Raw genomic sequence first — 19,416 nt, forward strand, 5'->3', positions numbered from 1 at the left:
AATGAGATATGACTACACATCTATTAGAAAGGTTGAAAACACAAATAAAACAGAAAATCGAGGGCTGCCGAGGGTGTGGAACAAGTGGAACTATCATTCGCTGCCAGTGGGAGTGCAAAACAGCACGGCTACTTTGGAAAACACTTAGGCAATGTCTTATAAAGTTAAACATATATTTACCATACAATCCAGCAATTCCATTCCTAGGTATTTGCCCAAATCCAAAAAAACCTTTATGTGAATATTTATAATGGCTTTATTGATAAACTGGAATACTGACAAGAACCCAGATGTCCTTCAACCAGTGAATGAATAAACAACTGGGGTATAGCAATGCAATGGAATACTACTTGGCAATAAAAAGGAACCAGCTACTGAGATTTTATATATATATGCCTGATATTATGTGTGTATATATATGTGTTTGTATGTTTGTGTATAAAATGGATGAAAATCAAATGCATTATGCTAAATGAAGGAAGCCAGAATAAAAGGTTATATATACTGCTTGGTTCCATTTATATGACATTCAGGAATAGCTAAAATTATAGTGACAGAAAGCCTATCAGTGGTTAGTAAGGACTGGGAGTGGGGGTAGGGATTTTTTACAAAGTGGTATAAGGTAATTTTTGGGGGTGAGTAATGCAACTATTCTATATCTTGATGGTGGTGGTAGTCATAGACTACATGTATTTGTCAAAACTCATAGAACTGTACTGTAAAAAGGGTGAATTTTACTGAATGAAAATTATACTTCAATTTAAAAAAAAATAAAAATGAGAAGGTGTATCTCATATTCACAGAATTGTAGCCACAGCATAGTGGAGTGGTTAAAAAGCCCAAGTTTGCAAAACGGGAATAGCTTAACTGCCACCTTCACAAAATAGTGAAGATTAAATAGATGAGGCACACAAAGAACTTATCCAAGTACTAGCACTACTAGTAAGGGCACCAAAGCTTTAGCAGGCATTCTGATTTATAATATTTTATGAAGAAGAGTGGCCTCAATCTTCAAAAACTTTTTGAACACTGTGTGTTATGTGTTGGACTATGAACAGTGCTTGGTATATGAACAGATACTGCCTGTGATCTCACTTGTCTCCTCACATTAGTTGCCATCACTGAATCTGACCCCTGAGCCAGAGCTTTTAGTAGACCAAAAGCCAGTGGAAAAGAATCTTTATATGAGAACTGGGAAGGCTGCAAGATGGAATTCATGTCACCACAAATTGTGAAGAGACCCTCTTTTTACCCCTGGGACAGACACAGCTTGAATCTCAAAACTTCTTTTGGACAAACAGCAACATGAAAAAGCCTGGGAAGCACAGCTGCCTGTTCTCTGGAGAGAAAACAGTGTTAAAAGCACAGCACCCTGTGATGTGGTGAACAGACTATTACAAGGAGAACACAATAGCTACATTGTTTATTTCCCAACCAATTTTATAGACCATGGTACCATGCCCCCAGGCCTCTCCCATTATTTCATGGTAACACTACAGATGTGATTATGTGGTTACGAAGTCAATAAGCCTCTTTCCTCACTCTAACATTAATTCCAGCCAGCACTGTATTCACTCAGGGGAAACCCACTCTTCTGATTGTTTGGGAAAGCAAGACATAGGTAATATACTGTAATGTCAGGTTTTTGGACAGACTCACTGACACAGGACACAGAGACACACATTTCTTCAATCCCTTGCCAAATCTTCCTAATCTTCCTAAAGATAATTTAATTCAGTTATAATGAAAACTTTAGAAACAGGAAACACATTCTGCTTAGATGGTTAAAACTTGAAATATAAAACAATTCAGTCAGTTGGGTTCATCATCCCATCACTATGCAGTTCTGCTTATACTTAATTTAACAAAATAAAGGGAGGCAACAGAAGAAAAAGCTTATTAGTGATCTTTAAGTAATTGCTTATATTTCAAATAGATTCAAGTTACCACAAAAACTTTTCCTTAGGCAGGGAACTCTCATTTCCTTTGAATATAGCTTTAATGCTAACATTCCTTTATTCCTTCTTCAACCATGTTTCTGCCTTTCGTTCAATCCTTCTTCCCCAATTTTCATAGTATAATAGTAGTAGCCTTGTTGAGATGTATCACATATAGGAACTGAGGCAGTTTTCATGTAGCACAAGCACAAGTGATTATTTTACAGGATGCCCAGGTTCTTCAGAGCTTCATAACTCACAGGTATTGTGGAGGGGTTTCAGAAGGGGACCAAAGAAAAGCAATTCCTGATCAGCAACTGAATGGATAAACAAAATGTGATATATACAAAAAATGGAGTATGATTCAGCCATAAAAAGGAATGAAGATCTGATACATGTGACAATGTAGATGAACCTTGAAGATGCAGAGTAAACTAAGCCAGACACAAAAAGATAAATATTGTTTGATTTCACTTATATGAAACATCAAGAATATGCAAATTCGTAGAGACAGAAAGTAGATTATAGGTTACCAGGGGCTGGGATGAGGGACTGGGAGGATGGAGAGTCAATGCTTAATGGGTACAGATTTTCTGTTGGGGGTGATAAAAAAGTTATAGTAATGGATGATGGTGATGATAACACAATATTGCATATGTAGTTAATATAATTGAATTGTACATAGGTAAGTGGTTAAAATGGATAATTTTGTGTTGTAGATATGTTACTACAATAAGTTAATTTTAGAAAAAGAGGATCACTGAAAATAAACTGAAATAATTACTAAAAACAGCAATTAACATTGCTGTATTTCTACAGAAGAAAATAAAATTAGTTTTAGAATAGTTGCTCTAAAGAATGAGAAGTATATGAGGGTTTTCCTCCCCCGACTCCACCCCAAGCCATTTATTAAACTGTTTCCAGAATGAGTACATTTTCAAGATTAATTTACTGAGCTCTCTCTCCACAGAAGGCTCTGTGATAAAAGGAGATACAGATCCTGAGCACCACAGCAAAGCTGGTAGTGGGTGAAAGTGCACACATGCTTGGAGAACCTCAGGAGAATTAGATCATTGTTTGTCCTTACATTTCCTTCCCTCTAAAGATTTGAATTCTTGCCTGTGTACTTAAAAAGAAAACTGGAGAACTCTACTCAAGATGCTGTGGTAAGTTCAGACATTGATGTGCTCTCCATTATTCCAAACTCATAAAAGTGATAGGTAAAATATAAAAAGAGAAACCAACAATAGCTTTGCCAGTTCAAAACAAAGATAAACATCTCCATGGACCTAAAATAGTACAGAAATGCAAAGCAATAAGTAGAGCTGAAACCACAGGACCTCAAGTCTGCCTTAAAGTTGATTCTAGGGATTGAGGTGAGGTTCCCTTTCTTGTAACAAGAGACTGAAAAAGCAGGGCTGATAACCCGCTCCCTTGGGCTAAATATTTATAGGAAGCTGTGAGCCTAGAAGACACAAGTAGAACTACCCCTAACCTCACCCAGGTACTGTGTCAAGGTGCCCACCAGCTAAGTAATAGGAGCTGTATTAGTCTCAGCGTCACTGTGGGTAAGAGAACCAAGGCTATTAAATCCTGGTTTAGAAGTGGGCCTAAGGAGCCAGGTGAAGGCAAGTGCAAAATGCTTGATAGAGGGAACATGCACGGAATGGAAAAAAAAAGAACAAAACCAAAAAACTTTCCACTAAAAATGAGTCAGTCATTCAAAATTCCTAACTTAGCAAAATGCAATGCTAAGGAAGATAACTAATGAAAAACAATCAGAACATGAATTCACTCCAGTCAATGAGCTTTGTGAAATGGATTGACCAAGATTTAAAAGTATGATTAGGATCCTCAAAGATATAAATAACCAAATAGCATGCATCACATATGAATAAAAAGTTATAAACCAAAAATAGAAATAAACACACAGACTGGGAGATATGAAAAAGAATGAATTTTAAATCCTGGAAATAAAAAAGAGTTCTTAAACCAACCCAGTAGCAAAAAGAATCCTTTGCACCTCATTTAAGAGAGTTTTAATTTAAACTTATTTATGGAATAAATGCCAGAATCTGAAAGGAGTCATTTCTGGGTAGCAGGACTTGGCAAGAGCAGGAGTGGAAAAGGTGACAGTTCCGGTTTGCTAATGTTGCCTGTTTGCAAAATTCCAGAAATGGATTGGCTTTTATAAGGGGGGTTTATCTGGTTACAAAGTTACAGTCTTAAGGCCATAAAGTGTCCAAGGTAAGGCACCTTCAACAACAACAACAGGGTACCTTCACTGAAGGATGGCCATTGGCATCTGGAAAACCTTGGTTTGCTGGGAAGGCACGTGGCTGGGGTCCACTTGCTCCCAGGTTACGTTTCAAAATGGCGTTCTCCAAAATGTTGCTCTTGGGGCGTTTTGTCTTCTCTTAGCTGCAGCTCTTCTTCAAAAGTCACTCTCGGTTGCTCTCTAAAATGTCATTCACAGCTGCTCTGAATGCTGCAGTTCCTCTCTCAGCTCCTGTGTGTTCTTCAAAGTGTCCCTCTTGGCTGTAGCAAATTTGCTCCTTCTGTCTGAGATTATATAGTGCTCTAGTAAAGTAATCAAGGCTCATCCTGAATGGGCGGGGCCACACCTCCATGGAAACTATCCAATCAGAGTTATCACCTACAGTTGAGTGGGTCACAGCTCCATGGACACAACCTAATCCAAAGGTTCCAACTTAATAAACACTAATATGTCTGCCCCTGCAAGAATGCATGAAAAAATATGGCTTTTTCTGGGGGACATAATATATACAAACCGGCACAGTGACTAATGTTTCAATTGGGTTATTGTACTTTGAATTTTCGAACTATCTACACAGATTTACTTTAATAAAAATTTTAAAATTAAAATTCCTATTTGCAAGTACTAACATGAACAAAGGATTCCCTGAAGGATGTGTGTCTTGATTTCCTCTATATAGACTAAATTGTAATCTTGGAATGAAGCAAACCATCAGAGAGATATGAACCTAGATCACATTATTTTAATCTGTCTTGTTACTGCTTTATTAAGTTTTAATTTGAGATTATGCCAATCAACTACATTGAGGAATATTATAAAAAGCAGATATTTCAATCACTGTAGAAGTCTGATAAGAAGGTTGGCCATTCAGTCTCATGGGACCCCGCATGAGTGCCTCAGGCCTTGGTGCTAGGAAAAATTATGCTTCTGCTGAGGAATTTATATGTGTGTGTTTGTGTGTGTGTTTCATTTTATGGCCGCTGTGAATTTTGAAATTAGTCTTGACTCCTTTTGATTTTGGCTGCTGTGAAATTTAGAGTAAAGTTGTGACTCATTTGTAGCTACTATATAGGATAACAAAGTATGCATTTTGGATACCAACCTGATTTCATTTTATTTCCTGCCATTCTTATTTCTCAAATTAATATAAATTAATTGCTACTGTATTGTATTTATATTTAACATATACATACATAAATATGTGTGGGGCAAGGGTCTGACTAGATAAAACAAGTAGGTAATTTTGAAAAACAAAAACAGAAAAGAAAAGAAAGAAAGAAAGGTAGATTGGAACTTGGGGTCATGACTCGAGAGGGCACCAAATGCCAAGTTTATCCTGAAGACTAAAGGTAATACTTAAAGCATGAAAAGTTCTGAACAAAGTAACAACACGGAAACAGCAGAGAACACTTACTCTAAAATAGAGTGCAAGGGGGATGAAAGGGAAGAAATTGAGGGCTAGGTGACTCAGGGGTTATTTCAATAATGTAGGAGAGAAGTGTAAAGGACTCAAGTAGATTGACAGACATAGTGTTTAAAAAGAAGAATCAAATATAATAGACTTCAGGAAAAAATATGTGGCATGGCAAGTAAAAACAGATTTTTGCAATAATGTGTATGACATTCAAGAAAGCATGTTGGTACTATACACAAACTTAAGGAAAAAATCAATTATATTTGGTTGGTTCTGCTTCTATTGCCTTGGTTTCTGACCTTGGCAAACCATAGGAGAGTTCAAATCATTTTCAAATCCTCCTCTACAAGGTAAGTTTTATTTCTTCCAGAAATTAAGCTGCTGCTGATTATAAATGAAAACTCATCATATGCAAATTACACCCATATTTAAAAGGACTCCTGCCTTCCTGAAACATGATATCAGGCAAGTCCAGTAACATGTAGATAAAGGCATGTAATAAATATTGCTTGATGCAGAAATCTGGTGAGAAGAATTTTCTGATTTCCAAGAAAAGCTGAAAAATGTTGGAAATTTAAACCTAGGACCTGAAGTAAAATTAATTTTAATGGAACTAATATTGAACTTATGATCTTTGGGGAATGCACTAGGCTGAATTCACCTCTACAAAATTATTTTCTAAGCAAATCAATGGTATAGAGATTTCTCAAGGAATAAATAGTTACTACACAGAACAAAAGTCTAGATGAAGGGAAATATGAAAATTTGAAGAATTTACGGCAAATCAAGTTTATATTCTCATCAGAGTACATATGCTACTCACTTCCAAGAGGAAACATTTCATAGGAACCTGGAATAATAGAGTTGTAAGGGGCCTTAAGACCAATTCCCTTATACCACAGTTTAGTCTATTTTTAACACAATATTAAGTGAACTTTCAGCTCAAGATAGTAAAGAAAAAAGTAGTCTCAATGTTACGATAGATACTGTGAAATGTCCACTCAAAATCCACTGACAACCCTCTTCTTGCATGATCTAAAGGCCAAAAGCAAAATCACGCAGTTTCCTAGGCTCTTTTACTGCAAGGGGTGGCCATGTGACAATATGATGTAGTGAAAAATCCCCGAGAGGGCTTCCCTTTGCTCTTCACTTATTATGCCTTTCTTTTTCTGTCTAGAGCATAGACACATTGAATGAGGGGTGGAGGGCAGCAGTCATCTTGGGACCATGAGGACAACAGCTACATCCTAAGGATAACTAAGTAATATTCAAAGGAAAAATGATAGAAAACTTCCCAAACTTAGTAAAAGATGTGCTATGTACATCCAAGAAGCCCAGAGAATACCAAACGTGTCAAACATAAAGAAAAAAATGCAATCACATACTGACCAATCTTTTGAATGCAAAGAACAAGGAGAGTTCTGAAAGCTGCAAGAGAAAGGCGACCTGCTATACACAAGGAGTCCTGCTTAGACTGCATGCCAATTTCTCATCAGAAACCAAGCAGACACAGAGGCAGCAGGCTGAAATACTTAGCGCTAAAAGAAAATAACTGCCAACCAAGAATTTTCAAAAATGAGGGCGAGATTAAGACATTCTCAGAAAAACAAAAGCCGAGGGAATTCATTACCACTAGACCTGCCCTATGAACAATGCTAAAGGGAGTTCTTCAGGGTGAAAGGAAAAGACACTAGACAGTGAATCAAAGAGGCATAGAGAAATAAAGACCTCAGGTAAAGGTAACCATTTGGGTTTAAGTATAAATGCCAGTACTGCTGTATTGTATTTTTTGGTATGTGACTCCACTTCTTACTCCTTACAAGTACTAAAAAACAATTAATCTATGCCTTTGGAAATACAATGTATAAAGATACAATTTGTAACATTTACTTTAAAAAAAAGGTGGGGGATGGAGAAGTATAGAAACAGTATATGTGTGTGATCTTGAAGTGAAGTTGATATCAAATAAAAAAATGATTGTTGTATACTTAGGATGTTAAATTTTAACTCCATGGTAACTACAAAGAATATATTTAAAATATATAAAAAAAAATGAGAAGGGACTCAATATAGTACAATACAAGAAATCAAATACATATGAAAGTAGGCATTAATGGGTCAAAAAGAAAGGTATAAACCTTGCAAAAACTAAATAGCAAAATGGTAGAAAAGTCTTGCATTGTCAGTAGTTACTTGAAATGTAAATGGATTAAAATCCCTAGTCAAAAGGCAGATATTGGCAGAATGGCTAAAAAACCATGACCCAACTATATGCTGTTTACAAGAGACTCACCTTAAATTCAGAGACATATGGCAGGTTGAAAAGGAAAGGATGGAAAAAAATATGTCATGCAAGTAATAACCAAAAGAGAGTTGGGGTAACAATACTAATATCAGATAAAATAGTCTTTAAGTCAAAAACTGTTACAAGAGACAAAGAAGGCAATTATATATTGATAAAGGGGACAAGAAGATATAAAAATATAAACATGTATGCACCTAAAGTAGAGCCCCAAATATTACAAATATTGAAAGATTTGAAGGGAGAAACAGACAGTTCTATTCTATCCACAATGTGAAACCATTCCACAACCACTAGAATGGCTACTGTTTAAAAAATGGAAAATAACAAGTGTTGGAGAGGATGAGAAGAAATAGGAACACTAATTCATTATTGGTGGGAATGTAAAATGGAGCAGCCACTTTGGAAGATGGTTTGACAACTCCTCAAAAAGTTAATTATAGAATTACCATATGACCCAGTTACAGCAGTTGGAAGCTGTATATACCCCAGAAAATCATGTTCTTAAAGTTAATCCATTCCTGTGGATTTGAACCCATTGTAAGTAGCACTTTTGATGAAGCTACTTCAGTTAAGGTGTGATCAACTTCAATCAGGATGGGTCTTAATCCTATTACTGGAGTCCTTTATAAGGAATGAAATTCAGACAGAGAGAAACCATGGAAGCAAGAAGCTGAAATCAAACCTGGAAGAGAAGGGAGAGAACAGTAGACACCACCATGTGCCTTGCCACGTGACAGAGGAGCCAAGGATCGCCAGCAGTCAGTCTTTGGGAAGAAAGCATCACCTTATGATGCCTTGATTTTAACCTTTTCCTGGCCTCAAAACTGTGAATGAATAAATTCCCATTGTTTAAAACAGCCAAACCATTTCATGGTATTTCCTTAAGCAGCCTAGGAAACTAAAACGCCAGCCGTACCACTTCTAAAGACAAGATTGGCAGAATGGATAAAAAAGTATGATCCAACTATATTTGTTTACATGAGACTCACCTTAAACCCAAGGACACAAATAGATTAAAAGTAACAGGTTGGAAAAAGATATTTCATGCAAACAGTAACCAAAAAGAGCTGGGATAGCTATATTAATGTAGGACAAAATAGACTTTAAATGCAAAACTGCTGTAAGAGATAAAGAAGGAATACACACACACACACACACACACATACACCACACACATACATATTACTAGAAATAATAAATTCAGCAAAGTTGCAGGTAGAAGATGAACAGGTAAAAATCAGTAGTGCTTTTATATATTAGTAATGAGCAATCTTAGGAAGAAATCAAGAAAAAAATTCCATTTATAATAGCAACTAATAGAATCAAATATCTAGTAATAAATTTAACCAAGGGTATAAAGGACTTATACACAGAAAAGTGCAAACATTGATAAAAGACATCAAAAAAGACCTAAATAAATGGAAGGACATTCTATGTTCATGGATTGAAAGATTAAATATCATTAAGATGTCAATTCTACCCAAATTGATTTACAGCTTCAACACAATCCCAGTAAAGAATTCCAATAGCCTAGCTTACAGAAATGGAAAAGTCAATAAATTATCAAATTTATTTGGAAGGGTAAAGGATCTCAAATAGCCAAAAACTTGTTGAAAAAAAGAACAAAGTTGGAGGACTCATAAGTCCTGACTTTAAAACGTATTACAAAGTTACAGTGGTCAAAACAGCATGGTCCTGGCACAAGAACTGTGGACAGATGGAGTTGAAGTGAGAGCTCAGAAATACACGTCCACATGGGTGACCAATTGATTTTTGACAAGGCTGCCAAGTCCACTCAATTGGGAAAGAACAGTCCCAACAAATAGTGCTGGGAGTACTGGATATCCATATACAAAAGAATGAAAGAGGACCCCTATCTCACATTTATACAAAAATTAACTCAAAATGAATCAAATACTTAAATATAAGAACCAGGACTATAAAACTCCTAGATGAAAATGTAGGAAAAGCATCTACAGGATCTTCTGTTAGGCAATGGTTTGTTAGACTATACACCTAAAACACAAGCAATAAAAGAAAAAATAGACAAATGGGACCTCCTCAAAATTCAAAACTTTTGTGCCTTTAAGGACTTTTTCATGAAAGTGAAAAGATAACTTACTCAATGGGAGAAAATATTTGGAAACCTCATATTTGATAAGGGTTTAATATCCAGAATATATAAAGAACTCCTACAACTCAACATCTAAAAGACAAACAACCCAGTTAAAAAATGGGCAAAAGACGTAATAAACATTTTTCTGAAGAGGATATACAAATAACTAAAAAGCACATGAAAAGATGCTCAACATCACTAGCCATTAGGGAAATGCAAATCAAAACCACAATGAGATATCATTTCATACGTACTAGTTGGCTACTATAAAAAAAAATAGAAAATTTCAAGTGTCAGAGAGGATATAGAGAAATAGGGACACTCATTCACTGCTGGTAAGAATGTAAAATGGTGCAGCTGCTTTGGAAGACAGTTTGGCAGTTCCTCAGGAAGCTAAGTATAGAATTACCAGATGACTTGCAATCCTGCTACTGAACTGAAAGCAGGTTCTCAAACAGGTATTTGTACATCAATGTTCACAGCAACATTATTCATAATTGCCAAAAGATGGAAGCAACTCAAGTGTCCATCCATTGATGAATGAACACACAAAATGTGGCATATAGATATGATGGAATATTATTTATCTGTAAAACGGAATGAAGTCCTGGTGCATGCAATCATATGCATGAACCTTGAAGACACTACGCTGAATGGAATAAGCCAGACACCAAGGGACAAATATTGTATGATCTCACTGATACGAACTAAGTATAATAAGCAAACTCATAGGATTAGAATCCAGAATATAAATTACCAGAGGATAGACTGGAGTTAGAGAATGCATAGTTGATGCTTAATTTGTACAGGATTTCCATTTATGTTTGATTGTAAAGATTTGGAAATGACTGGTGGTGACGGTATCACATTATTGTAAGTGTAATTAACAGCACTGAATTATATAAGTGAATGTCCTTGAAAGGGGAGTTTTAGGTCATGTATGTTACTCTGGAAATGTATAATAGTTGTGGATGAAGGACTGGGGTTAATAGCACAAGTATTAGAAATGTTCCCTCATGAATTATGACAAATCACGACACTAATACAAGGTGTTAATAATTGGATGGTATATGTGAAAAAACACCTAATATAAACTATGAACTATATTTAATAGTATTGTTTTAATATTCTTTCATCAATTGTAATAAAGTTTCCACATTAATGCAAGGTGTCAACAATAGGAGGGTATAGGGGAACTATGCATTTTTTTACACTACTCTTCTGTAAACCAACAACTTCTCTAATTAGAAAAATAATAATATAATAAGAAAAGAAAAAATATCCACAGCACTGTACAACACAAACAGTGAACGCTTTGGTAAATTACAGACTACGGTTAATAGCACAATTATAAAAATGTTCTTTCATCAATTGCAGCCAATGTACCACACTGATGCAAGATATTAATAATAGGGTAGTATATGGGAATTCTTATTTTATGCATGATTTTTCTGTAAACCTACAACGTCTCTAATAAATAAATGAAAAGAAAAACACCAGTTGTAGTTGAGTTACCTGTTATTTGTAAACAGACCCCTTCCTAATACTCTGTACTAACCCGTATTATAATAAACAATTATTATAAAAACCAAAAGGGACTATGACCCCAATTTTATTAAAACATAATTACTCATGCATTCAAGAATGTTTTGAGGGTCTATTATATGCATGGTACATAAGATGCACTAAATCTAAGAGCCTTCCTATCCCCAGTCAAGGATGTTGATGGGAACTCTGGAATTCTGGATTACAGTCTGGGTAGGTATCCCAGGGGATCCCTTCTGATTCCTGGCATGTTTGCCAGTGGCACAATATTAACTAGGGTGGACAGAAAAACAGCTACTTTGGAATCTCACAGAGTTATTGGCAGTGGATCTAACATTTTCCATTTAATTCATTTATTTCTAGGTTTTATTTTTTTTTAATGCAAAACTAAGCATATTCACTGACTCCTGCAGCATTTGAATGAACCGATAGTCGTTTTCTTACCATGAAGGCAACTATCTTTCTCCATTAATGTTGACTGGCACCAGAAGTCATCTGTAACTATGATATAGTGGAAGGGCACCATATTTATTCAGAAGATCTGCATGTGAGACTTGGCTCTGCTACTTTTCCCCTTCATTCTGTCTTAGAGGCATCTTTTTCAACCTTTCTGAGTTCAGTTTCCTAATTTATAATTATTGAGATCAAATGATATAATGATTATGAAAGAAAGAAAACAAATGTAAAACACTCTACTGAAGTAAGGTTTCATCAGATAACACAATCGTGGCAAAATAAATAGGTTCCAAGTGAGGAAAGTATATGACTAATATGAGGAAAGTTCATTTATTAGCTTTATGGCATTTATTTTGGCTATCCTTCCTTTCTCAGAAAGTATAAGTTGCTAGATAAGTGACCTCACATGATGAAGTGTTGCAGTAGAAAGACTTACAGAACAAATTTTAAAGCAATAAAACCTAGATACAACTTGATATGTTAACTACTGAGCAATAATTGTTATCAATCATAATGTAATTTAACCCTCCTGCTACATGCTGCCATAGTACTCAGGCCTTCAACATCCTTTTAATTGTATGCATAATGCCTATATTCTCACAAAACTCTAAGCTCCATGGAGCCTCACCTGTGGTTTAACTCATATTGCTTGGTGTCTGATAAAAGTTTCAGGAAATGAAACATATGCAGCTCAATGCATTATCGTATTTACCTTTGTTTCCTACCATGCACTGAAGGCCATTTAGCTTTGGATTAACAAAATAAAAGCAGAGCTGTCTGAAAGATAATTAGGATATCGCCTGGGAGGTATTCCAAGCTGGTTCCACACAACATACTTTGTCCCGGGTTTGGCATCGGAAACAGTCACACTCGAAGCAGTACTGGTCCCTCAGCAGCTTCCGGCGCTCTTCACTGGTCATCAGCATATCCAGGTAGCAGATGGTGAGCTGCGGAGGCCCAGAGAAAGGGAAGAGGTCACATGGATGTTGTATTCTTCTCCTTAGCTAACGGTTATTACTGCTAATTATTAAAGTAAAACATGTTTACTATTACACACTAAAAAGTGTAGGAGAAAAAATACCACTTATCTCTCCACACAAATAAAAATAATCACATGTAAAATTTTAATGTATTTCCTTCCAGTCTTTATTATGTGGTATGTACATGTATTTTATATCTTTATTTTAAAGAATGTAAACAGTATATCAAGAGGTGTTGTAGGACCTGTATTACCAAGATTTGGTAATAAATTCTATAACCATTGGTATCCGAAGAAGTTAAATTATCCTGGGCGTCCAAAGGGGCAGCAGATGATGTAGCCTTATTTCTCTTAAATCATAATCAATTCTGTAGCTGCCTCATGGAATTAGGATCATCCAAATTTGGTATCTTTGAAATTAGGAAAGGAAATAGTACTCTTACTTATGACTAGGTAAAAAAAAATGTGGAATAATTTCCAAAATGGGAATATTCACTATCAAAATACAATCACTGGCAGAGGCTCTTAATTTGACTTCCTTAGACTCTTTCAAATACAGTAACTATGACTTGCCTTGGATGCCTAAGGAAGTGAGAGGGTGTGGATATTCTTAAAGGACTTCACGTTTCTTTCTAGGCCTAAGAGTCTACCTTAAGTCATAGGTCTTTAGGCAACATCATAATTCATAATGTTCAAACATTTCATACTTGAATAGATATCTTATGTACTGAAAGACTAATACAAATATACAAAATGGAACTCCTGATTCCTCTCCACCCGAAACCAATTCCAATTCAGTTGGAACCTTCCCCATCTTAGTTGATGGTAACACAGTTTTGCATTTCCCAAACAGAAACCGTGGAGTCATCCTTGAAAAAAGACACCCCATCCAATCTACCAAGAAATTCTGTTGGCTCTACCTTAAAAATATATCCAAATCCAGCGACCTTCAATTTTTTTTTTACCACTACCATCCTGGTCCAAGCCATCATCATCTCTTGCCTAGAAAATGCAATAGTCTCACAACTGGTCTTCCTGCTTCTTCCCTTGTTCCCCTGAACTCCATCCTCTAGCCAGTGATTCACTTAAAATGTAATCAGACTAGGACTCTTCTCTGTTCATAAACATCCAACAACACCCCCTTTTGCTTAAATATCAAGTCCTTACAATGGATTCCCACAGTGCAACTCAGTATGATCCACTGACTGGTGCCAGTCCATCTGTTACTAGTTGATGATGAAAACATAAAGAAATGTAAAGTGAACATTCAGAAATGTTAATAGTATATGTGGCCCTAATAGAAAGACATTTGGGCTTTTATTTGTGTTTTATAAATTTCATTTTTCTAGTAACTCATTTTCCTTGTATTTTACAAAAGTATTGGTCTGCAATGGATTAAGAAAAATAAAATAAATAAAAAACTGGCCCTTCATCACAGCTAATTTGAGAAGCAGTGGTCAATAAGGCCTCATGTAATCTCTCTTGACCTCATCTACTGTCCCCTCGTTCGTGCTGCTCTAGCCGCCTTGGCTCCCTTGCTCTTCTTTGCACACACTCCACTGCAAGTCCTGTGCACTGGCTGCTTCCTCTGCTCTTCCCCCAGGTGTACTATAGTGACTACCCTCACATCCTCTGAGTTTTGATCAAATCTCACTTTCTCGTCGAGGTCTAATCTGATAACTATTTAAAATACACAACCCAACAACCAACCCACCCTGGCACTCCTGATTCTCTCAACATTTTGTAGTTTTTCTTTTTCTGTAACATATATCAGCTTGTAACATACAGTATAAACTACTCATTTATTTGCTTTAAATGTTGAAAGTAATTATGGGAGTATGTGTGGTGAGGGAAGAAATGGATATTATAAGAGAGAGGAAGAAGGCAGGATTATCCACAGAAGGAGATGACAAAAACTCCTCCGAGTAAACACTCCATGTGATTTTTCTTATACTGAAAAGAAAGCATCTCATATCTACAAAGCATAATCTTACTTTTTGGGGGGACAGGTGTAGGGCAAAGAAGGTGATCTTCTTTGACAGAACATGCAGCTTCAGAAAGAAGGAGATCTGGCCAAGCCAGCCGGATCTGTCATATCAACCACAGTGATCACTGGGATGCAGAAGACACAGCCTAACTTCTCTGTCTGTCAGGCTCTCTACAGATCTATCAGGAGTTAGGGAACTGTAACATGCTAGTCCATACCCAGAAACAACAGTACCTGCCCTTAAAACTTCTACTATGTGCTAGGCACTCACCTAGTGAGGCAGCGAGGGACAGTAAAAGTCAACAAAGATCTTGGATCCAAAAAGAGCTGAGATTTGCATCCAGGTCCTTGATTCAAGCCCGATGCTCCTTTTACAAAATCATAGCCACTCCTTAAACTTCTGGGGGGAGGAGGCTGTTAGAGAGGCTTAAGGAGCAGTAATAGCATCTTCAAACCTGAAATACTGAAACACACACTAAGCATGGATTTCTGTTCTGTGACAACTGGGCTCCATCAGCCGAGACCACAGCAACTTTACAATTCCCCAGATCTTTCTTTTGCATCATTATCTAAAGGCAGGGCTGCCTCTGAGTTGCAAAGAGACATTCATTATTTCAGGCAAGTTCCTCTTATTTCTAGAGAACACTATGTTCCAAATTCCAGACAATCAATTTTTAAGCACACTTTTAAAAAAGCAAATTTTTATTAGAAATGTTGTGGGTTTACAGGCCAATCACGAATAAAACACAGGATTCCCATATACCATACCACCAACACCTTGCTTGGTGTGGAGCTTTGTTATAATTGATGATAGCACTTTTTAAATAATTGTACTATTTTTAACAATAGTTACCTTTGTTACAATGGGCAAAAGATTATTGAAATAGTACTATTAACTATTGCTCAATTTTACACTAGGTATATTTTTTCCTATATCCTACCCTATTACTAAAACCTGTATTAGTGCCCTACATTTAATACAATTCATGAAGGAACATTCTAATAAGTATACTGTTAACTATAGTCCATCATCTACAATAGGGTTCACTGTTTTTTCTCATCCTATGTTGTATCTTTTAATTTTCATTCAAGTAACATGTCTGACCTAAAGTTTCTCCTTTTAAGCACACTCACCTACATAATTCAGTGCTGTTAATTATATTCACAATAATGTGATACCATCACCACCATCCTTTTCCAAACCTTTGCAACCAACCTAAATAGAAAATCTGTACAAATTAAGCATCAAACACCCATCCTCTAATCCCAGTTTATCCCATGGTAACCTATATTCTAGATTCTAACTCTGAGTTTGCGTTATTATACTTAGCTCATATCAGTGAGATTACACAATATTGTCCTTTTGTGTCTGGCTTATTTCACTCAGCATAATGTCCTCAAGGTTCTTCCATGTGGTTGCATGCATCAGGACTCTGCTTCTTTTTACAGCTGAATAATATTACATTGTATGTATATACCGCATTTTGTTTATTCATTCATCAGCAACTTGGGTTGCTGCCATCTTTTAGCAATTGTGAATAATGCTGCTATGAACATTGGTGTGCAACTATCTGTTTGACACCCTGCTTCCTCTTTGGAAAAATATCTATTTAAGTATTTGCCCATTTTTTAATTGGATTGTGTCTCTCGTAGATGTTGAGTTGCAGAGTTTCTTTATATATTCTGAATATTAAAACCTTATCAAATATGTGGTTTCCAAATATCTTTTTCCCATTGAGTAAGTTATCTTTTCACTTTCATGAAAAAGTCCTTAAAGGCACAAAAGTTTTGAATTTTGAGGAGGTCCCATTTGTCTATTTTTTTCTTTTGTTGCTTGTGCTTTAGGTGTATAGTCTAACAAACCATTGCCTAACAGAAGATCCTGAAGATGCTACATTTTCATCTAGGAGTTTTATAGTCCTGGTTCTTATATTTAGGTCTTTGATCCAATCTGAGTTAATTTTTGTATACTTGTGAGATAGAGGTCCTCTTTCATTCTTTTGTATATGGATATCCAGTTCTCCTAGCAATTTGTTAAAGAGACCTTTCTTTCCCAATTGAGTGGACTTAGCAGCATTGTAAAAAATCAATTAGTCATACTTATGTGGGTCTATTTCTGAACTCTCAATTTGATTACAATGGTAAATATAACTATCCTTGTGCCAGTATCATGATGTTCTGACTACTGTAGCTTTGTTATATGTTTTAAGGTCAGGACTTATGAGTCCTCCACCTTCGGTCTTTTTTTTTGCCAAGATGTTTATGGCTATTTGGGGCCCCTAACCCTTCCAAATAAATTTGGTAGATGGCTTTTCCATTTCTGTAACATAGGCTGTTAGAATTTTTATTGGGATTGCATTGAATCTATAAACCAATTTAGGTGGAACTGAAATCTTAACAACTGCGCCTGTTTGGATATATTATGTTCCCCCCATCCCCCCCCAAAAGCCATATTCTTTAATGCAGTCTTGTGGGGGCAGACTTATTAATCTTTTTGATTAGGGTGTGACCTCTTGATTGAATGTTTCCATGGAGATTTGACCCTGCTCATTCAGGGTAGGTCCTTTAAAGGAGCTCATTCAGAGAACAGCTGAGAGAGATTCCTGGAGAGACACTTACTGATGCTTTGAGATGCTAGTCCAGAGTTTGTTCTGGAGAAGCTAAGAAAGGACAAAACACCCAAGAGCAGCTGAGAGAGACTTTTGGAGAGATGCTTGGGAGCTGACAGAGATGTTCAGAGATGCTTGGAGTTGCAGACAGAAGGACATTTGGAAATGCTAAGCTAAGGACATACAGGAGCTGAGAGAGGAGCTGAAACACAACCCAGGTCCAGCAGACACCAGCCACGTGCCTTCCCAGAGGTTTTCCGGACACCATCGGCTATTCTTCAGTGACGGTATCCTACTGTTGATGCCTTAGTTTGGAGACTTTTATGGCCATAAAATGGTAGAATTTGTAGCCAAATAAACCCCCTCTATAAAAGCCAATCCATTTATAGTATTTTGCATAGTGGCAGTATTGGCAAACTGAAACAACCACATTTAGTCTTTCTATCCATGAATATGGACTGTCCTTCCATTTATTTAGGTCATCTTTGATGTCTTTTAGCAATGTTTTGTGGATTTCTGTGAACCAGTCCTTCATATCCTTGGTTAAATTTATTCCTAGCTATTTGATTCTTTTATGTGGTATTGTAAATGGAATATTTTTCTTGATTTCCTCTTAAGATTGCTAATTACTAGTTTATAGAAACATCACTGATTTTTGGGTGTTAATCTTGTATTCCACCATTTTGCTGAATTCATTTGCTAATAGTTTTGTTGTAGATTTTTGGGGGAACTTTCTATACATAGGATCATGTCATCTGCAAGTAGTGAAAACTTTACTTCTTCTTTTCCAATCTGGATGCTTTTTATTTATTTTTTTTCCTTGCCTAACTGCTCTGGCTAGAACTTCCAGTATGATGTTGAATAACAGTGGTGACAGTACGTATCCTTTTCTTGTTACAGCTCTTTCCAGAGGGCAAGCTTTCAGTCTTTCACTTTTGAGTACAGTGTTAGCTGTGGGTTTTTCATATATGCCCTTTTATCGTGTTGAGGAAGTTTTCTTCTATTCCTAGTGTTCTAAGTATTTTAATCAAGGAAGGATGCTGCATTTTGTCAAATGCTTTTTCTGTGTCACTCAAAACGATAAGGTGGTTTTTCTCCTTCAATTTGTTAATGTGATGTGGTATATTACATTTTCTTTTTCTTGCATTGAATCATCCATGCATACCTGAGATAAAACCCACTTGATCATGGTGTATAATTCTTTTAATGTCTTTTGGATTTGATTTACAAGAGTTTTGTTGAGGATTTTTGTATCTATATTCATTAGAGACATTGGTCTGTAAATTTCTGTTCCTGTAGATTCTTTATCTGGTTTTGATATTAACATTGGTCTGTAAATTTCTGTTCCTGTAGATTCTTTATCTGGTTTTGATATTAGGGTGATATTGGCCTCATAGAATGAGTGAGGTAGTGTTTCCTGCTCTTTAAATTTCTGGAAGAGTTTGAGCAGGATTGGCATTAATTATTCTTGGAATGTTTTGTAGAACTTGCCTGTGAAGCCATCCGGTCCTTTGCTTTCTTTGTTGGGAAGTTTTTGACTATTGACTCCATCTCTTTACTTGTGATTGGTCTGTTTAGATCTTCTATTTCTTCTAGAGTCAGTGTATCCTATTCACGTTTTTCTAGGAATATGTTCATTTTATCTAGGTCATTTAATTTGTTTGCTTACAGTTGCTCATAATATCCTCTTTATATTTTTGTGGGGTCAGTAGTTGTTTCCCCTCTCATTTTTTATTTTTTTTATTTGCATCTTCTCTCTTTTTTCTTTGTCAGTCTAGCTAAGGGTATGT

At 36.2% G+C, this 19,416-nt stretch overlaps 1 protein-coding gene across 3 annotated transcripts in view; it reads right to left on the bottom strand.

Moving 5' to 3' along the window:
* Window positions 1-19,416, bottom strand: part of SMYD3 (SET and MYND domain containing 3) — an 839,570-nt gene that overhangs the window by 169,094 nt on the left and 651,060 nt on the right. For all 3 annotated transcript variants that reach the window (XM_037822565.1, XM_037822568.1, XM_037822576.1), the window contains one exon: window positions 12,888-12,998. In XM_037822565.1, coding sequence (XP_037678493.1) covers window positions 12,888-12,998 — 111 coding nt within the window. The remainder of the gene's footprint in view (window positions 1-12,887; window positions 12,999-19,416) is intronic.

Source organism: Choloepus didactylus, chromosome 2 (genome assembly GCF_015220235.1).
Source record: "Choloepus didactylus isolate mChoDid1 chromosome 2, mChoDid1.pri, whole genome shotgun sequence".
In the NCBI taxonomy this organism is placed as follows: Eukaryota; Metazoa; Chordata; class Mammalia; order Pilosa; family Megalonychidae; genus Choloepus; species Choloepus didactylus.